Genomic DNA, 22,839 nt, shown 5'->3' with positions numbered 1-22,839 from the left:
AATGCTCTACGAGTTTTATTCGTCTATGAAAAAGGAGGATCAGAGGAGAATGTTGAGGTGTGTGAGAGGAGGATCGAGTCCCTCACAGCAGGTCTTGATCCTATTTTACCAACACAAACAAGCCTCGCTAGAGGAGCTGTGAAGGAACTCCCAAAATATTAACATCATACCAGTTTAGCTCACTTTAAACTATCCAGCGTCGCGTGAATCGAAACAGAGAGCTAAATAAAAAAGTAGAATATTCTTGAATGTACTAAGAGAGGCATGAATACTGTGTGGAGATGAGAGATGAGGGAGGAGATGTCTGGGTTCCTGACTTCCCCTGCACAGCTCCACCATGCTTTCCTGAATGTTGTTTCTAGTACGCATGTGGGATGTTTGATGGATTTGACTTTATTTTATCTCGCCATTGGGCTTCATGGCATCTAAAATGACTTTATGACACAGGTCAGTGACTAGTGTGTTAGTGTAGCATAGAGGATTGTTGGATCAACGCGTAATTTGGCCCACAGAAGTGTAAATATTGTCGGGTATCAACATTAAGAATATGGCGACGCAGACAAACAGTTGTGGTGGCAGTGGTAACATTACGATTGAAAAGACAGGGACGTCATCGTGGGCTGGCATTGTTGGTGGGAGTAAAAATGAGGGTGTTGGAGATAATGGCAAGTTATGTGGAGGGGAGAAGCAAGTGAATAGTGAGTGTAACGAGGCAGCAGCTGGTGAGGCTACATCAACTGTCACTGGTGCTACTGTTATTACCACCACTGGTGGCACTGTCACTGGCACCCCTGGTGCCACCCTCGACGACCTTGACCCTGAAGAACTGGCACAGTTCACTGAAATCCGCACCAAGAAGGACCGCTTCAAGAAGAGGGAGAGCAGCCGGGGCTGGAGGAGAGAGAAGCGGGGGGGACGTAGGGAATATATAGACTGGGACCCTAGACATGCAGAGAGGAGTGACGGGGGTGCCACCAGGGGCAGGGGAAAGCGACCCCTCAGAGACGCTACCCCGAAGTTGATGAACGGCCCCGTCGAGGCGGACGAGGAGGTTGTGGAGGAGGTGGAGCCTAGCCCTGAACTAGTGACTGAAGAGGAGAAGGTGCAATATGTTCCAGCTCCTGCGCCGAGCGTGAACATTTGGGAGAAGCGTCAGAGCGGCCCCGTACCTGTTGGCGTTCCCGAGGCTTCGGATCCACCTGTATATGGTGAGTATAAATGAATGTTTTGCTTTACAAGTAGTGTCCCCCCAAGGGAGGTTTCTTGACACTGATTTGGATCTGTGATCTAGTTCCCTGAATTGAGGCTGAATACCTTCCATCCCCTTCCCCACAGGTGCTGTATAATCCTACAGGTTTAGTGCTCTCCCATGATTATTATAATAATTTACAAGTTGTGTGTGTACTCAGCCATGGTTCGCATGTTTCACTCTGCCGCTAACATCTATGATAATTTTAGTAAGAGTAGATGACTGGTCCTCACTGTATTTTAGCTATTAATTATAGTCCAAATTACGTAAGTTCTAGTATTTGTGTGCACCTGTACCTAAATAAATTATCAAACGTAGTAATGTGTGTAAATTACCTAGGATAACCCCAGAAAGTCAGTTACTTATTTCTATTTTACAGTATTAAGTTTGTTTTACATTTGAAATGCAGTATTTTGGTATGCAAGTGGTAAAAAGAGGCAACAGAACATCAGGCAGTTGTGCGTCACAACAGCTGCCTCCAGAACCAAGCTCGGACAGGCATGTCACCGTGTCCCTTCCATGGAATGCACTAAGTTGCATGGGCATGTGTAATTCTCAAGGAGGTGGGGGGCATGGCCAACAGCATTGACAACAACACACATCCACAAACTAATTCACCACACCAGATGACTAACACCCAGGTACTTACCTATTTACTGGGTGAATGGGGACAGAAGATGTAAGGAAACACATTCCAGGTTTCCACCCTTGCCAGGGATTGAACCACGGACATTCAGTGTGTGAGGCGAAAGTGTTGCCTACCAGGCCACAGGACACCTATGTCTATTGCACAGGGAACAAAACTAATATGCTCTGTCTTGGCTTACTGATGAACATAGTAATAACAGTGGAAATAAGTGTTAGGAGCTATGGTCACTCTTCAGAGTACATTATAATTCTTATTTCTGTTCCATTTTTTATTATTATATGGGGTACTTAAGGTGATGCTGTGCTTGAAAAATTTCATACATTGTAATAAGACTGAACTGGGCCCAAGACAGTTGCCCTGCTCACTCTATGGCTCTTCAAATAATTGTTCGTCTATAAAAAAAATGCTGTAGGTTGTATTTGCACACCTGGGAAAGGTAAGTTCCAGATTAGCTGGCCTGTAATGGCTGTATGAGTCTGCAAGTTGCTAGCACTAGTAAACTGGGTGACCAGGAGGTCAGCAGTGAAGCCTGGCCTCAGGCTGGACTGCAGAGGTAGAAGTACCCTCAAAACCTGTCACAGGTAAAGCACAAATAAAATACAGGTACATCATTTGAATAGGAACCTTGGTATTGTGTATACGTCATTGGAATAGGAACCTTGGTATTGTGTATGTCATTGGAATAGGAACCTTGGTATTGTGTATGTCATTGGAATAGGAACCTTGGTATTGTGTATATGTCATTGGAATAGGAACCTTGGTATTGTGTATATGTCATTGGAATAGGAACCTTGGTATTGTGTATGTCATTGGAATAGGAACCTTGGTATTGTGTATGTCATTGGAATAGGAACCTTGGTATTGTGTATATGTCATTGGAATAGGAACCTTGGTATTGTGTATATGTCATTAGAATAGGAACCTTGGTATTGTGTAAATGTCATTTGAATAGGAACCTTGGTATTGTGTATATGTCATTTGAATAGGAACCTTGGTATTGTGTATATGTCATTGGAATAGGAACCTTGGTATTGTGTATATGTCATTGGAATAGGAACCTTGGTATTGTGTATACATCATTGGAATAGGAACCTTGGTATTGTGTATACGTCATTGGAATAGGAACCTTGGTATTGTGTATACGTCATTGGAATAGGAACCTTGGTATTGTGTATACGTCATTGGAATAGGAACCTTGGTATTGTGTATATGTCATTGGAATAGGAACCTTGGTATTGTGTATATGTCATTGGAATAGGAACCTTGGTATTGTGTATATGTCATTGGAATAGGAACCTTGGTATTGTGTATACGTCATTGGAATAGGAACCTTGGTATTGTGTATACGTCATTGGAATAGGAACCTTGGTATTGTGTATACGTCATTGGAATAGGAACCTTGGTATTGTGTATACGTCATTGGAATAGGAACCTTGGTATTGTGTATATGTCATTGGAATAGGAACCTTGGTATTGTGTATACGTCATTGGAATAGGAACCTTGGTATTGTGTATATGTCATTGGAATAGGAACCTTGGTATTGTGTATACGTCATTGGAATAGGAACCTTGGTATTGTGTATACGTCATTGGAATAGGAACCTTGGTATTGTGTATATGTCATTGGAATAGGAACCTTGGTATTGTGTATATGTCATTGGAATAGGAACCTTGGTATTGTGTATATGTCATTGGAATAGGAACCTTGGTATTGTGTATACGTCATTGGAATAGGAACCTTGGTATTGTGTATACGTCATTGGAATAGGAACCTTGGTATTGTGTATATGTCATTGGAATAGGAACCTTGGTATTGTGTATACGTCGTTTGAATAGGAACCTTGGTATTGTATGTGCGTCATTTGAATAGGAACCTTGGTATTGTGTATATGTCATTGGAATAGGAACCTTGGTATTGTGTATATGTCATTGGAATAGGAACCTTGGTATTGTGTATACGTCATTGGAATAGGAACCTTGGTATTGTGTATACGTCATTGTGAATAGGAACCTTGGTATTGTGTATACGTCATTGGAATAGGAACCTTGGTATTGTGTATATGTCATTGGAATAGGAACCTTGGTATTGTGTATACGTCATTGGAATAGGAACCTTGGTATTGTGTATACGTCATTGGAATAGGAACCTTGGTATTGTGTATATGTCATTGGAATAGGAACCTTGGTATTGTGTATACGTCGTTTGAATAGGAACCTTGGTATTGTATGTGCGTCATCTGTGCGTCATTTGAATAGGAACCTTGGTATTGTGTATATGTCATTGGAATAGGAACCTTGGTATTGTGTATATGTCATTGGAATAGGAACCTTGGTATTGTGTATACGTCGTTTGAATAGGAACCTTGGTATTGTATGTGCGTCATTTGAATAGGAACCTTGGTATTGTGTATATGTCATTGGAATAGGAACCTTGGTATTGTGTATACGTCATTGGAATAGGAACCTTGGTATTGTATGTGCGTCATTTGAATAGGAACCTTGGTATTGTGTATACGTCATTTGAATAGGAACCTTGGTATTGTGTATACGTCATTTGAATAGGAACCTTGGTATTGTATATACGTCATTTGAATAGGAACCTTGGTATTTTATATACAGTGGACCCCCGCTTAACAATCACCTCCCAATGCGACCAATTATGTAAGTGTATTTATGTAAGTGCGTTTGTACGTGTATGTTTGGGGGTCTGAAATGGACTAACCTACTTCACAATATTGCTTATGGGAACAAATTCGGTCAGTACTGGCACCTGAACATACTTCTGGAATGAAAAAATATCGTTAACCGGGGGTCCACTGTATTTATTTAAGCACAGTTGCACACATTTCAGATTGTCATAATTGTCTTGCATAACAGTACATGTGTAACTTAACTAGGCTAACCCAAAACAGTTCACTGGTATAAGGTATAAGGTATACATTACATCCTCATAAAAAATAAAATATTTTTTCTGGATGAGAGAGAAATATTGATGCCGTGTAATGCAGTGACCGCAGTCAAGAGAGATTTGAACACAGGAAAGCCATTGAGCCAGGAAAACATTGAATAATCAAATCTATTAGCTAGTTGTCCATTATTAAAAATATTGGATAATTTAATCCAATGAATAAGGAAACCCATGAAATTATAAATATTATACTGCTATTATTGTACATTATAGTACAGTGGACCCCCGCATAACGATTACCTCCGAATGTGACCAATTATGTAAGTGCGTTCGTACGTGTATGTTTGGGGGTCTGAAATGGACTAATCTACTTCACAATATTTCTTATGGGAACAAATTCGGTCAGTACTGGCACCTGAACATACTTCTGGAGTGAAAAAATATCGTTAACCGGGGGTCCACTGTATTCTGCTTGACTTGTTTTAAGTCTTACATTTGCCTAAGGCCAGGTGCCAGATCATCCAGGCTGTGATAAATATGTGGACCAGCAGGCCACAAGTAGCAGCAGCCTGGCTGACCAGACAAGCCCTTACAAGGCATGAAAGGCCATGTTTCCTGGTGACTTCATGATTTAGTCACTAGGCTAAATGTTATTTGCGGCCTGTAGGCCCACATGGCCATCACAGCCTTGGTGCCATGATAATGGTTTGCTGGTAGGAGATACAAGGTGATCATCCTTGGATGTTCAGTATATATACAGCTTCATTTTCACCTATGCATTTTATTAGGTTTTTCCTACACTTTCCATTGTCTCTCACTTTAGTAAATTGCATTTTAATGTGTAGATTACAGACCTGGCTCAGTGTGTGTGTCAAATAACAAAATGGTGTTGTCTGATAGTACATTAGGATGATAAACACATGAGTACTGTATAGTACATGAGAGAGACAACAAAAGCTCATATGGCCTGTATTCAGGTTATCTGCTCAGAAAAAAAACAAAATACTCTCTGACCTACTGCTGCTATCTAGAAAGATGAGATGATAGTAAAGCTGAAGGCTCTCTCCATGCACTCCATTCTTACAGGCACAATGCTTGCAGGAAACCAAACGGTTGATGAATTACTGTTGCCACATAGGACAAAGATTGATGGAAATGAAATGGAAGAGGATGGTGTAGAGCTTCGAACACTTACAACTATTACTAATGCATTTTAAATTCAGAGCACTATAGTTGAGGAATTAATCATCTTGTTCACTGTTAAGCTCTTATACACACTAGAAAATATGTACAATGCACCTAATTATTTTATAAGTAGTGCTGTACAAATTTTACTCAGTTGTGTTTGCAGGATGTTGAGTCATAGCTCTTGGCCCTGCTTGTTTCCCCCTAGTTAGTGTTCAACAGGATTCGGTGTTCCAGCTGCCAGTGTCGAAATAAATTTTTCCACATCCACACTGAATTATTTATACAGCAGTTACACATAACTGGAGAACAAGTTCTTGTTCTGTGTAGGCAAAAAAAAAAAAAAATGGAGATTAGCTTGTTTGTAGATTCGGGAGGCTGAGTGATAGCTCTCACAACTCAGATTCACACCACACAACTTAGGTAAGATTTGTTAGGAAACAGGCCAAGTGTTTCCTGAATGTGGATCTTAGTCATATGACGACCCACTGCTGGAGCTTTTGGTCATCTGACTGAGGTTTTCCACTAGCCTACTGGTCTTACCTATATTAATAAGATAAGATAAGATAAGATTTCGTTCGGATTTTTAACCCCGGAGGGTTAGCCACCCAGGATAACCCAAGAAAGTCAGTGCGTCATCGAGGACTGTCTAACTTATTTCCATTGGGGTCCTTAATCTTGTCCCCCAGGATGCGACCCACACCAGTCGACTAACACCCAGGTACCTATTTGCTGCTAGGTGAACAGGACAACAGGTGTAAGGAAACGTGTCGAAATGTTTCCACCCGCCGGGAATCGAACCCGGGCCCTCCGTGTGTGAAGCGGGAGCTTTAGCCACCAGGCCACCGGGCCACATAAGACTATACAATAAGCCATCACCCTCCAAGGCAGGGTGATCCAGACTAAAACACTTTAAACAACATTTACTCAATCATCTTTCCAAGTGTATGCTGACATCACATTAAAATTACACCTCTGACTGCCATGTTCTCACACCACCTTTATGGCCATTTTATTGAGAAAATGTTTTGTTCACCAGGAACTTTTATCAATTTGGACTTTGTCAATCTGGATAATTGGTAAAGTTCCTGGTGAACTAAATGACTTCCCAATAGAATTCCATAAACTGTATATTGTGTCTAACAAACATAATTTCCAGTATACGTTACCATTCTTGTACAGACCAGGCTTCCTGGATGATCAAGTGATCACTTAGGCTGTTTGTGGTAGCAGTAGGCAGTTCAAAATCGATACCACAGCCCAGCAGATAAGGAACCAAGGAAAACGGGGAAATAGTTATGCAAATATTGTACTTAACCCTCTCAGTGGCTGTCATCTAGAGTTGTCACTGAGGCCAGGGTTCCCCCATGTCTTCTACATCATGAGCTCAGCTCAGCTCAGATAAGCTGTAAGTGGTAAACCTTTGTGCACTTGCTGGGCTGTTTCTTATGCTCAGTTGATAGAACAGAAAATGCACTAGCAAAATTAATTAAAATCTACTCAAATGAAGCAATGGAATTGATTTAAAATGGGATTCAGTGGGAGAAAAAGATTCTATACCATTTCAGAAGACCCTTTTTTTTTTAATGAACACTGGGATTAATATTCCTTTAAAGGATCTGGACAGTGATGAAAGAGTTAATTAAGTAGGTTAGATAAGTTATTTAGTACTGTATTGGCCACCTAAATTTTAGCCTGGCTAGGTTGCTGTGATATTGGTGTATCACTAATTTGCTTAACTGTGTGTGTATGTTTTTCTTGGGGAGGTGAGGGGGGTGCAATTCTTTGGGTGATGCAGAGTTGTTTTTTTCTTAATTTTGTATTATCTCTCTCATTGCCTCTGGCAAGACAGTAATGAAGCGAGTGATGATGAAAGTGTTTCATCTTTTTTTTTTTGAGTCATCCTACCTCAGTGGGAAATGGCCAGTGTGTTAAAATAATAGAAAAATTTGTCTTGTATTGTTATTTTCCATTGACAAATCTTTCTCTTCAAATAGCTCCTTTTTTTTATTATGGTATAATACAGCCTCTCCTCACTTAACGACTGAGTTTTGTTCCTAAGACCACGTTGCTAAACAAATTCATCGCTAAGTGAGGAGCATATTATAATGGTAGTGGGTTTGTGTCACCTTTGCACCATTTATAACATTTCTGGTAGATTTTTAAATGTTTATACAGTAGTGTACTGTATGTTGTAATAAACAGAATAGAGGAAATCAGCTCTAATATACGTTATTTAGGATTTGAGCATTAGATGGAGGGAGATTAGAAGAAAGTGTGAGGAGTAGAGAAAAGGATGTATGAATAGCAGAGGAAGTTGTGAGCCATGAAGGGATTGATGTGTGAAAATAAAACTAGCACATTGCTGGGCATACTACTCTGCAAGATTCTTGAGGGTGTTGGAACTAGGACAAGAATGTAAGTGGTGTGTGTGTGTGTGTGTGTGTGTGTGTGTGTGTGTGTGTGTGTGTGTGTGTGTGTGTGTGTGTGTGTGTGTGGTGGTCCCCTCATGCAGGTGCTGCAACCCCTTACCCCCCCCCCCTCCTTGCCACATGCTTCTCCATTCACCTAGACCTACACAAGTGCTCCACTTCATTGTATGTTGACTCCTGCTCATTCATCCCCTCTTCTCCACTCTCCCAAACCCCCCTTATTCCTCTTGTCACCTCTCCTCCCTCTCCCCAACCTTTCCCTGCCTTCTCTCTCCACGCCACTCAACTCTGCCACCAAGTCTTCCTTTCCCAATCCTGCCTCTTTCATCTCTCTTCTTCCACGTCTCTGCTCTTTCCTCACTCCCCCACTTCTTCCCCTCCCCTCTCTCTCTGACTCTCCCTCCTTGCTTTAGTGTCGACATTGGCTACCTCATGGGAGTTGTCTTGATAAACTTCATTAAACTAGGTACGGTATCCATCCAATTTTTGGGATGAGGAGTTAGGAGTTACTGATTTTTCTGAAAATTTTTGTACCTTTTTTCTTTTATTAGTAACTCGTATGCATTTGAGCATGAAACTAGCTCCCTAATTTCCAAAACTGTACCAGGTGTGTTGTTGGCTACATATACACCATAGAATAACAGGAACTGGGGGAGAAAATCAGAGTACAAATGTTCTCTCGTCCCTAATTCAGTACAATTATTGTAGTTTAAATTGCAGTGTGTTACTTCATCCAGAAGTAATTGTTTCCAGTGCTTCAGAGTGCATGTTGTTTCCACTGCTCTAGAGTACATGTTTCCAGTGCTCCAGAGTGCCTGTAACGCCTTTAAATATTGTAGCTCAGCAGTTTATGCAGAAGTATTCCATCGAGTGTTGCAGAGGAACATTTCTCAGGCAGTGGTCCATGACCTCTGGTGGGCAGCAAGGTGTCATTGAGTGAGCTGAGGACAGTCACGTGAGATTATTTCTCCCAGCATGCTGTGCTAAAGTTGGCGGGGTCATTGACAAAAAAATATCACAACCAGTCAAGATGTGAACTCAGGAAATTAAACAATTGTGGATGTTTGTATCACTCACGACGTGAAATTATTTAGAATAATGTTAATGGAAGACGACAGAGTTAACCACCATGAAAAATTGGGATAATAATATCTTTATTTCTACAAGTATATGTACGAGGTATACAGACCATAGCTGATATCAGTGACATACTACTATATAGAAAGCCCCTTGTTGTGCAGTGCATTTCCCGCAAATCAGGTCAGTTCTGTCCCGGGATGCCTCTCACACCAGTCCACTAACACCCAGGTACCCATTTTACTGATGGGTGAACATGGACAACCGATGTAAGGAAACACGCCCAGTGTTTCCACCCTTGCCAGGAATCGAATCCGGGCCCCCTCAGCGTGTGAAACGAGAGCTTTGACCACGGTGATAATCGAATGAGTTGTTGACCAGATCAATCCAAATGTGCAAAGTTATGCAGTTTTGGAGAGGAGAAACTGGAGGTATGAGTATTGAATAGGAAGAGAAAATTCACACATGATGCAGGGAAAACATCTAGAAGTGAACATCACAGCAGAAAACACAACAAAATAAACAGTTCAGGAAGTGGGGGAACTCTCTATTTTACTCTTCTAGTTGTATTGAACTGATTAACTGTTTCACTTGTTCTTCCCCGTGTTTCACTTGTTCTTCCCCGTGTTTCACTTGTTCTTCCCCGTGTTTCACTTGTTCTTCCCCGTGTTTCACTTGTTCTTCCCCGTGTTTCACTTGTTCTTTCCCGCGTTTCACTTGTTCTTTCCCGCGTTTCACTTGTTCTTTCCCGTGTTTCACTTGTTCTTCCCCGTGTTTCACTTGTTCTTCCCAGTGTTTCACTTGTTCTTCCCAGTGTTTCACTTGTTCTTCCCAGTGTTTCACTTGTTCTTCCCAGTGTTTCACTTGTTCTTCCCCGTGTTTCACTTGTTCTTCCCCGTATTCTACTTGTTCTTCCCCGTGTTCTACTTGTTCTTGGCCTTGTGTGTGGGTGGAGGTTAGTGTGGCGGCGGCCTTCCTTAAGGTGAAGACCGAGGCTGTTGCACTCTTACCAGGGGAAGGGGAGGGGGGAAGTGCTTCTGTCTTCCGGTGACAAAGTACTGGGGGAGGGGGAACCCTTTTTCAGTGGTGGGGGTTGTTTGACGGGGAGGGGTTGAGGTGTGTTGGTTTGATGGTGAGGGGTTGAGGTGTGAGGGTTGTTTGATGGGGAGGGGTTGAGGTGCGAGGGTTGTTTGATGGGGAGGGGTTGAGGTGTGAGGGTTGTTTGATGGGGAGGGGTTGAGGTGTGAGGGTTGTTTGATGGGGAGGGGTTGAGGTGTGAGGGTTGTTTGATGGGGAGGGGTTGAGGTGAGAGGGTTGTTTGATGGGGAGGGGTTGAGGTGTGAGGGTTGTTTGATGGGGAGGGGTTGAGGTGCGAGGGTTGTTTGATGGGGAGGGGTTGAGGTGTGAGGGTTGTTTGATGGGGAGGGGTTGAGGTGTGAGGGTTGTTTGATGGGGAGGGGTTGAGGTGTGAGGGTTGTTTGATGGGGAGGGGTTGAGGTGTGAGGGTTGTTTGATGGGGAGGGGTTGAGGTGTGAGGGTTGTTTGATGGGGAGGGGTTGAGGTGTGAGGGTTGTTTGATGGGGAGGGGTTGAGGTGTGAGGGTTGTTTGATGGGGAGGGGTTGAGGTGTGAGGGTTGTTTGATGGGGAGGGGTTGAGGTGTGAGGGTTGTTTGATGGGGAGGGGTTGAGGTGTGAGGGTTGTTTGATGGGGAGGGGTTGAGGTGTGAGGGTTGTTTGATGGGGAGGGGTTGAGGTGTGAGGGTTGTTTGATGGGGAGGGGTTGAGGTGTGAGGGTTGTTTGATGGGGAGGGGTTGAGGTGTGAGGGTTGTTTGATGGGGAGGGGTTGAGGTGTGAGGGTTGTTAGATGTGGAGGGGTTGAGGTGTGAGGGTTGTTAGTTGGGGAGGGGTTGAGGTGGGAGGGTTGTTAGATGGGGAGGGGTTGAGGTGGGAGGGTTTGATGGGGAGGGGTTGAGGTGTGAGGGTTGTTTGATGTGGAGTTGGTGTGAGGGTTGTTTGATGGGGAGGGGTTGAGGTGTGAGGGTTGTTTGATGTGGAGGAGTTGAGGTGTGAGGGTTGTTTGATGGGGAGGGGTTGAGGTGTGAGGGTTGTTTGATGGGGGGGTTGAGGTGTGAGGGTTGTTTGATGTGGAGGAGTTGAGGTGTGAGGATTGTTTGATGGGGAGGGGTTGAGGTGTGAGGGTTGTTTGATGGGGAGGGGTTGAGGTGTGAGGGTTGATAGGAAGGGGGTTGAGGTGTGAGGGTTGATAGGAAGGGGTTAAAGTGTACATGACATAAAGAACATTTCAGCAGGCCTACTGTCCCATGTGAGGCAGGTCCAAGTCTCCCACCGGCTTAACGCCTATGACTTAACCTAGTCAGGTCAGGTCACATTCACTTAAGGAGCACGACATCAGACCTACTAGCACAAGCTAGTCACGTCCAACTCACACCCACTCATGTATTTATCTAACCTATTTTTAAAACTACACAACGTCTTAGCTTCTATGACTGTACTCGGGAGTTTGTTCCACTCATCCACAACTGTATTACCAAACCAGTGCTTTCCTATATCCTTCCTGAATCTGAATTTTTCCAACTTAAAACCATTGCTGCGAGTCCTGTCTTGGCTAGATATTTTTAGCACGCTATTTACATCCCCTTTATTTATTCCTGTCTTCTATTTATGCACCTCAATCATATCCCCCCCTAATTCTACGCCTTTCTAGAGAGTGCAGATTCAGGGCCTCAGTCTATCTTCATAGGGAAGATTTCTGATACATGGGATCAACTTTGTCATCTTCCTTTGTACGTTTTCCAGAGCATTTATATCCATCCAGCGCATTGTTTGACAGGAAGGGGGGGGGGAGGGTTGAGGTGACTGAGCAGTTGAGCTGGATGTGTTAGTTGAACTGAGCCAGTTAGTGTATGTTGCAAGGTTCTGCAATATGGCTTGTAGTTTGCTAAACTGAATCATCAGTCTACGGCACGGATGGGGTTTGAACCTGTGGTTTATTATTTGCAATCGTATTGTTACCATTTCGTGAGTCATGAACCATCAGTGTAAACATGGTCACACCGAGGTACTGTTTTATTGTACTCGTGTATTACCAAGTGGACTCTGTTGCTGTTAACAAGTGGACTAGTATTGTACTTAATGAGACGTGTATGATAGTACCGAGGGATGTCTCGTCATACATTAATGGTATATAATACCGATAAGTTGATAAATTAAGTACATAAGAATGAACATTGCAGCAGGCCTATTGGCCTAGGCTAGGCATGTCCAAGTCACGTACTGGTCCAAGTCACATCCACTTAAGAAGGAAGAAGCACTGCATCAGACACTTGTGTATCTGCACCCAGGTGTTGTACATGTCTTATGAGGGAGATGGTGGTGGTTGTGGTGGTGGTACATTTGTCAGGAAGCAACAGTCTCCTGACACAGGTCACAATCACATGATAATCCGTTCACTGGTTAAGCATCCGCTGGTCTATCATCACAGAGTAGTGTATCCTAACATCCTTACAAGGTCATTCATTACTACAGAGTAGTGTTTATAGATTGCAACATTTGGGCATCTTTACTGATGAAACGTTTCGCCTACACAGTAGACTTCTTCAGTCAAATACAAAGGGAGCAGTAGTAATGAAATAAGGATGATGTAATCAGTCCATCATGCTTGGAGAAAAAGTATTTGAGGTGGTCAGTCCCTTAACCTGGAGAAGAGTTCAGCTCCATGGTCTGGAACATTATTTTTATTATTATGAAGGTGAAACATGAGAACGGAGCCTTAAATACTGTGGAAGGTGAGGCGGGAGATCTGGAAGACGTTGTAGGGGGATGGGATCCAGTAGTGGAAGTGAGAAAGCAGATCCATATGGAATCCAACCCTTCTTCTCACTCTTAACTAGTAGATACGCGATGAAGAACGGAAGATGTCGTCTTTACCAAGATACCGTTTGCTATAGTGTCTGACAGTATTGTCGATAATGGTATAAAAACCGGTAAATTGAAGATTAAGACACGTTGCAACAGTTGGATTGTTAGGAGGCAGGGAGTCAGACATGTGGGTGTGGGTTGGATTTGCCTAGCATAGGTCAGTAGGCCTGCTGCACTGCTCCAGTCTTATATTTGATACATAAATAACCCGCACATAAAAGAGAGAAGCTTACGACGACGTTTCGGTCCGACTTGGACCATTTACAAAGTCAGTTTTATTGAATAGGATGGAAAACGTAAATGGGGTGGGAAAACTATTAAATTCGGTAGTAAATCCATTAGAGTGGAAGATTTAGACTGGGTGGAAAATCTATTAAATACGGTTGAAAAATTTATTAGTTTGGAAATACCTATCAAATAGGGTAGAAAACCCATTCATAGGGTGTGACTTTGTAAATGGTGCAAGTCGGACCGAAACGTCGTCGTAAGCTTCTCTTTTACGTGCGGGTTATTTGTGTATCGTTCCAGTCACGGTGTTGTGCCTTTTTGTTATTTATATTTGATGGAAGACGGGTCAGGTTAAGCTAGGCTGTTGGAGAGAGCGAGCTGCAGAACTAAGGAACAATATGAAAGGCTTGCAAACTCCTCCTCCTCCCTCTGTTCTTTCCCCACCACCTTCATCCCCCTGCCAGCCACCCTTTCTTTCACACGTTCTACCCCGTCCCTTCCCCCGTCACCTCCCCACAAGCGGTGATATCCGCCAATTTTCCCTTGGTAGCGGAATGCTGTATGAAAGCCAGAGTCAGCAGTGACCAGTTTGTGGCTCACCGCTCATACTGACTCCTCTCCTCACTGATTGATAGTGTACTGTAGTAGGTCTGTAATAATTATCATGTGATTGATAGTGTACTGTAATAGTTATCGTGCGATTGATAGTGTACTGTAATAGTTATCGTGTGATTGATAGTGTACTGTAGTAGGTCTAATAATTATCATGTGATTGATAGTGTACTGTAATAGTTATCGTGTGATTGATAGTGTACTGTAATAGTTATCGTGTGATTGATAGTGTACTGTAATAGTTATCGTGTGATTGATAGTGTACTGTAATAGTTATCATGTGATTGATAGTGTACTGTAATAGTTATCGTGTGATTGATAGTGTACTGTAATAGTTATCGTGTGATTGATAGTGTACTGTAATAGTTATCGTGTGATTGATAGTGTACTGTAATAGTTATCGTGTGATTGATAGTGTACTGTAATAGTTATCGTGTGATTGATAGTGTACTGTAATAGTTATCGTGTGATTGATAGTGTACTGTAATAGTTATCGTGTGATTGATAGTGTACTGTAATAGTTATCGTGTGATTGATAGTGTACTGTAGTAGGTCTGTAATAATTATCATGTGATTGATAGTGTACTGTAATAGTTATCGTGTGATTGATAATGTACTGTAATAGTTATCGTGTGATTGATAGTGTACTGTAATAGTTATCGTGTGATTGATAGTGTACTGTAATAGTTATCGTGTGATTGATAATGTACTGTAATAGTTATCGTGTGATTGATAGTGTACTGTAATAGTTATCGTGTGATTGGTAGTGTTCTGTAATAGTTATCGTGTGATTGGTAATGTACTGCAATAGCTGCATCTTGTGGTTGGTATAGTGGAGTGCAGCAGATGTGAAATAAAGATTATACCATAATAAATATATATTGATGGGTAGTATATTTAATTGGTGGGTTTGCAGTGTTATATCTTTGGTTGGTGTTAGGAGTAAGGTTTTTTTTGTAATGCTAGATGATTATTCCCAGGAGTTCTGGAAGGAATCTCCACCATAGGTAATTGACCTGTAATCAACCCTTAAACTGTCCAAACAGATCTACGTTCACATGCGTAGCGCTCCAAACGTAGATCTACGTTTTTTTTTTTTTTTTTACATTTTCAAATATAACAAAAAAATGTAGGTCAAAGTTTTTTTTACACATTTTCAAATGTAAAAAAAAAAGGTTACGTTTTTTACATACTTTCAAATGTTGAAAAAACGTAGATCTACGTTTGGACAGTTTAAGGGTTAAGATCGCCACTTTCTTGTAACAAGATATTGGAACAATGTCTGCTCTAGTTATTCTTTTAAAAAATCACTATAGTGATAAACATTTAATTTCAACTACGAAACAAAAATCCAACCAATATAAAATTAACGATCTTTAATGTTAAAGTATTTAAGACAATACTTATAAATATATATTCAAAGAGTACGTACTCAAGGTACCTTATTACTGAAGCTACAAGATTTACGATTGTCTTCGTAAATATCTTACTCCTAAAGTCATGAATTTACATAGAAGTTATAAATACATAGTTTCAGTGGTCATGGTTCACGCTTTATCTGCGCGTTAATCTTCCACATTATCTCCGGACCTCCCTAATTTCAGTAGAAGTAAGACAGTATCCATATAAGGACGGATCTTAGGATACAGTCAAACAGTAATCATAAATCCCAGATTTAAATTAAATAGTTTGTGTAACACTATCACTTTTATGTCAGGATCAGTAACATGAATGTAGTGACCATAACTGTGGGACTTTCTATAGAATACCGAATCTAAGCTCGACACACATTATTACAATCTACGTCTTAGTGTAGTTGTACTCAAAAAATAAGATGTATGTTCTATAGTTGAGGAAATAGACATATACCTTATGAGGTATCGCAAATGACCAAGGTTGTTAACAACTCTGTTCTTCCACCAGTACACAGAGTAAACCAGGAGTCACCAACGACACCGTTTCTTCAAGACACTTGAAACTGTACCAGAGAGATGGATGGATGTTTACTGTGCTCAGGGCTGGACAAGACTCCCTGAATCCAAGTCCACTAACCTAGCATCAGGTCGGATCACGTGACTCAGTCAACAGTGAGGTGGACCCTAAACCAACTAACAGTAGTTGGCATGATTGTTTCCCACCCTCAGTAGTTTGTTCTTCTCGTTTAACAAGAGAAACGCATCCTACCTATTTACATAGGTAGGATGAGGGACTGACCACCTCAAATTCTGTTTCTTTAAGGTTGATGGAATGATTCCATCTTCATTTAACTACTACACCTGCTGCCTCGGTATCTGACTGAAGAAACCTGCTGTGTAAGCGAAACCTGTCTTAATGAACGTCCTGAGATGAAATGGTATGAAGGTAAACACTCCACCACCACGACTCCATCACCACCACGACTCGCCATCCATCACCACCACGACTCGCCATCCATCACCACCACGACTCGCCATCCATCACCACCACGACTCACCATCCATCACCACCACGATTCGCCACCACGACTCGCCATCCATCACCACGACTCACCATCCATCACCACCACGACTCGCCATCACCACCACGACTCGCCATCCATCACCACGACTCACCATCCATCACCACCACGACTCGCCATCACCACCACGACTCGCCATCCATCACCACGACTCACCATCCATCACCACCACGACTCGCCATCACCACCACGACTCGCCATCCATCACCACGACTCACCATCCATCACCACCACGACTCGCCATCACCACCACGACTCGCCATCCATCACCACGACTCACCATCCATCACCACCACGACTCGCCATCCATCACCACGACTCGCCATCCATCACCACCACGACTCGCCATCCATCACCACCACGACTCGCCATCCATCACCACCACGACTCGCCATCACCACCACGACTCGCCATCCATCACCACCACGACTCGCCATCCATCACCACCACGACTCGCCATCCATCACCACCACGACTCACCATCCATCACCACGACTCGCCAACCATCACCACCACGACTCACCATCCATCACCACCACGATTCGCCATCCATCACCACCACGACTCGCCATCCATCACCACCACGACTCGCCAACCATCACCACCACGACTCGCCATCCATCACCACCACGACTCGCCAACCATCACCACCACGACTCGCCATCCATCACCACCACGACTCGCCATCCATCACCACCACGACTCGCCAACCATCACCACGACTCACCATCCATCACCACCACGACTCGCCATCCATCACCACCACGACTCGCCATCCATCACCACCACGACTCGCCATCCATCACCACCACGACTCGCCATCCATCACCACCACGATTCGCCATCCATCACCACCACGACTCGCCAACCATCACCACCACGACTCACCATCCATCACCACCACGACTCGCCATCCATCACCACCACGACTCGCCATCCATCACCACCACGACTCGCCATCCATCACCACCACGACTCGCCATCCATCACCACCACGACTCACCATCCATCACCACCACGACTCGCCATCCATCACCACCACGACTCGCCATCCATCACCACCACTCACCATCCACCACCACGACTCGCCATCCATCACCACCACGACTCACCATCCATCACCACCACGATTCGCCATCCATCACCACCACGACTCGCCATCCATCACCACCACGACTCGCCATCCATCACCACGACTCACCATCCATCACCACCACGACTCACCATCCATCACCACCACGACTCACCATCCATCACCACCACGACTCGCCATCCATCACCACCACGGCTCACCATCCATCACCACCACGACTCGCCATCCATCATCACCACGACTCACCATCCATCACCACCACGACTCGCCATCCATCATCACCACGACTCACCATCCATCACCACCACGACTCGCCATCCATCACCACCACGACTCGCCATCCATCACCACCACGACTCGCCATCCATCACCACCACGACTCGCCATCCATCACCACCACCCATAATGACCATCACTTATCATCTATCATAACTATTGCCCCCCCCCTCTTCACCCATCACAGACTATTACTATCCCGAGTGTAGTATCTTTAGTTAATAAACTAGACACATGCGCAACACCTGGGAACGTTTATTGTGGAAACATTTCGCCACACAGTGGCTTCATCAGTCTGATACAAAGAATGGTGAAGATCAGAAGTTTGAGGTAATCAGTCCCTCAGCCTGGAATCGATTTAATCAGTCCATCAGTCTTGACAAGAATGCAGCATATAGGCGAAAAAGTTACTTATGTACTGTAGACAGGTGAGGTGAGGAAGTCGTCGGTGGTGTTACCTTGGACAAATCCACAGGCGGAAGTAGGTTATGCTTGTGGGGTTAGACAAGCGTAGAATTCCCGGTATCAAGATCCCAACATGTTGCTGTGTCTGGCAGGAATGTTTGCACATGTCTTATTTATCAACTGGTCGGTTCTCTGAACCATTTATCTACAGGTATATTAAATGATTTGAACATTAAAATGGTATAAAATACCGACATCTCACCTCCTGGCTATATAAGGCTCAATCCTGTCACTTCAACTCCATATTGTTTCAGACTATGGAACAATACTCTTCTCTGAGGGACTGACCACCTCAAAACTTCAAGGGTGATGGACTAATTACATCGTCTTCAAGATGATTCTGCTTCTGTCAACTTTTCTGTACTCGACTGAAGAAGCCTACTGTGTAGGCGAAACGTTTCGAAATAAAGATACCTAACTGTTGCATATGTGTCTTTTGAAATAAATCTGAATGGTAATTGATGCGGTGTGTGGAATTCAAGAATAACTTGGTTGTCTTAACAGCCTTGGAGCACAGTCGAAGTTTTCAAGAGGAAATTGAACCTTCGCTTCCTCCCCCTGGTGCCAGATCAACCAGGCTCTGGTGGATATGCGGGCTGCCAACACCAGCAGCCTGGTTGACCAGGTGAGCACCAGCAAAGCCTGCCTTCTGGTCGGGCTGCGGGAGTAGGAAGACTCTGGAAAGCGGTCACAGGTATACATCACGGGTGGTGATGTAAATGGTTTTAAAAAAAACGACAATTTGAAGAATAAGAAACTTGTTCAACGTTTGGGAATTTTTGAGGAAATATTTCGCCAGCCAGTGTGGCTTCTTCAGTCCAATACAGAGAAGAACGATGGAAGATGAGGAGAAGTTGGAAGTAATCAGTCCCTGAGACTCGTCTTCAACCGTTCTTCTCTGTATTGGGCTGAAGAAGTCACTGGCTGGCAAATGTTGTACAAGCGTCTCAACTGAAATATAAACACATATGCAGTATAATGTGATCCTTTGTTGACAACGTTTCGCCCACACAGTGGGCTTTTTCAAGTCACAAACAGATCACATTATACTGCATATGTGTTTATATTTCCATTGGGTCGGTATTTTATATCATTTATTTCCAAGCGTCTCAACTAATGCATCCCAGAATAGCTTTGTGGTTGCAGCAATTCCACCTCTGCTGCAAGGTAACATGAAGGAATTCAGAGAAACCAGTTAGCTGTATTTACTTGTGGACAGTTCCCAGGATGAGTAAGACGCGCGTGCAACACCTTGCGACTTGTACACGAGTAATTAGAATTATCAAAGCTTATCGCTTGAGTAGTATTGAAAATTGGGTTGGGCAAATATTCTGTTAGTGGGATGGATTGTGAGGGATCTGTAGTATGGGGCAGTGGGATGGATTGTGAGGGATCTGTAGTATGGGGCAGTGGGATGGATTGTGAGGGATCTGTAGTATGGGGCAGTGGGATGGATTGTGAAGGATCTGTAGTATGGGGCAGTGGGATGGATTGTGAGGGATCTGTAGTATGGGGCAGTGGGATGGATTGTGAGGGATCTGTAGTATGGGGCAGTGGGATGGATTGTGAAGGATCTGTAGTATGGGGCAGTGGGATGGTTTGTGAAGGATCTGTAGTATGAGGCAGTGGGATGGATTGTGAGGGATCTGTAGTATGGGGCAGTGGGATGGATTGTGAAGGATCTGTAGTATGGGGCAGTGGGATGAATTGTGAAAGATCTATAGTATGGGGCAGTGGGATGGATTGTGAAGGATCTGTAGTATGGGGCAGTGGGATGGATTGTGAAGGATCTGTAGTATGGGGCAGTGGGATGGATTGTGAGGGATCTGTAGTATGGGGCAGTGGGATGGATTGTGAAGGATCTGACTAGTATGGGGCAGTGGGATGGATTGTGAAGGATCTGTAGTATGGGGCAGTGGGATGGATTGTGAAGGATCTGTAGTATGGGGCAGTGGGATGGATTGTGAAGGATCTGTAGTATGGGGCAGTGGGATGAATTGTGAAGGATCTGTAGTATGGGGCAGTGGGATGGATTGTGAAGGATCTGTAGTATGGGGCAGTGGGATGGATTGAAGGATGAGTATGGGGCAGTCTGTAGTATGGGGCAGTGGGATGAATTGTGAAGGATCTGTAGTATGGGGCAGTGGGATGGATTGTGAAGGATCTGTAGTATGGGGCAGTGGGATGGATTGTGAAGGATCTGTAGTATGGGGCAGTGGGATGGATTGTGAAGGATCTGTAGTATGGGGCAGTGGGATGGATTGTGAAGGATCTGTAGTATGGGGCAGTGGGATGGATTGTGAAGGATCTGTAGTATGGGGCAGTGGGATGGATTGTGAATGATCTGTAGTATGGGGCAGTGGGATGGATTGTGAAGGATCTGTAGTATGGGGCAGTGGGATGGATTGTGAGGGATCTGTAGTATGGGGCAGTGGGATGGATTGTGAAGGATCTGTAGTATGGGGCAGTGGGATGGATTGTGAAGGATCTGTAGTATGGGGCAGTGGGATGGATTGTGAAGGATCTGTAGTATGGGGCAGTGGGATGGATTGTGAAGGATCTGTAGTATGGGACAGTGGGATGGATTGTGAAGGATCTGTAGTATGGGACAGTGGGATGGATTGTGAAGGATCTGTAGTATGGGCAGTGGGATGGATTGTGAAGGATCTATAGTATGGGGCAGTGGGATGGATTGTGAAGGATCTGTAGTATGGGGCAGTGGGCTGGATTGTGAAGGATCTGACTAGTATGGGGCAGTGGGATGGATTGTGAAGGATCTGACTAGTATGGGGCAGTGGGATGGATTGTGAAGGATCTGACTAGTATGGGGCAGTGGGATGGATTGTGAAGGATCTGACTAGTATGGGGCAGTGGGACGGATTGTGAAGGATCTGACTAGTATGGGGCAGTGGGATGGATTGTGAAGGATCTGACTAGTATGGGGCAGTGGGATGGATTGTGAAGGATCTGACTAGTATGGGGCAGTGGGATGGATTGTGAAGGATCTGACTAGTATGGGGCAGTGGGATGGATTGTGAAGGATCTGACCAGTATGGGGCAGCGGGATGGATTGTGAAGGATCTGTCTAGTATGGGGCAGTGGGATAGATTGTGAAGGATCTGCCTAGTATGGGGCAGTGGGATGGATTGTGAAGGATCTGCCTAGTATGGGGCAGTGGGATGGATTGTGAAGGATCTGACTAGTATGGGGCAGTGGGATGGATTGTGAAGGATCTGACTAGTATGGGGCAGTGGGATGGATTGTGAAGGATCTGACTAGTATGGGGCAGTGGGATGGATTGTGAAGGATCTGACTAGTATGGGGCAGTGGGATGAATTGTGAAGGATTTGACTAGTATGGGGCAGTGGGATGGATTGTGAAGGATCTGACTAGTATGGGGCAGTGGGATGGATTGTGAAGGATCTGACTAGTATGGGGCAGTGGGATGGATTGTGAAGGATCTGACTAGTATGGGGCAGTGGGATGAATTGTGAAGGATTTGACTAGTATGGGGCAGTGGGATGGATTGTGAAGGATCTGCCTAGTATGGGGCAACAGGTCTGCTGCAATGTTCCTCTTTTCTTATGTCTGTTATCTTTATTGTTGAGACGTTTCGCTCACACAGTAGACTTCTTGAGTACACAAAAGTTAGCAGAAGCAGTAGAGATGTGATGATGTAATCAGTTCATCACACTTGAAGATGTAGTTTGAGGTGGTCAGTCCCTCAGCCTGGAGAAGAGTTTTGCTCCATAGTCTGGAGCAAAAAACTTCTCCAGGCTGAGGGACTGACCACCTCAGAAGTTCGTCTTCGAGGGTGACGGACTGATTACATTGTCTTCACATCTCTACTGCTTCTACGAACTTTAATATACGCGAGTGAAGAAGCCTACTGTGTAGGCGAAACGTTTCGGAATAAAGATATTTAAAGATACCTAACTGTTGTAATAAAGTTGGTAGAATTACCGACAATATGTAAAGTAAAAGGACACAAGTGCAACTAATGTGACATTTTATTGTGGCAACGTTTCGCTCTCCAGGATCTTTGTCAAGCTGTTACAAACAATACATGGACACAGAGGGTGGTAGGTAAGACACATAGGCAACAGTTAGGCAACTTTAGAGGGTATATAAAGGCTCAGAGTGAGGTGCAATACCTCACTAGTATTCACCTCACTCCGAGCCTTTATATACCCTCTGTGTCCATGTATTATTTGTAATGGCTTGATAA

General features: G+C 43.9%; 1 protein-coding gene across 4 annotated transcripts in view; it reads left to right on the top strand.

The window, feature by feature from the left end:
* The first annotated feature begins 318 nt into the window (after positions 1-318).
* Positions 319-22,839, top strand: part of larp (La related protein) — a 145,192-nt gene continuing 122,671 nt past the window's right edge. For all 4 annotated transcript variants that reach the window (XM_053798885.2, XM_053798886.2, XM_053798887.2 and 1 more), the window contains exon 1: positions 319-1,208. In XM_053798885.2, coding sequence (XP_053654860.2) covers positions 548-1,208 — 661 coding nt within the window. In that variant the 5' untranslated portion in view covers positions 319-547. The remainder of the gene's footprint in view (positions 1,209-22,839) is intronic.

The sequence above is a fragment of the Cherax quadricarinatus genome, chromosome 66 (genome assembly GCF_038502225.1).
Source record: "Cherax quadricarinatus isolate ZL_2023a chromosome 66, ASM3850222v1, whole genome shotgun sequence".
NCBI lineage: Eukaryota > Metazoa > Arthropoda > Malacostraca > Decapoda > Parastacidae > Cherax > Cherax quadricarinatus.
This window is presented reverse-complemented; position numbering and strand designations above follow the sequence as displayed.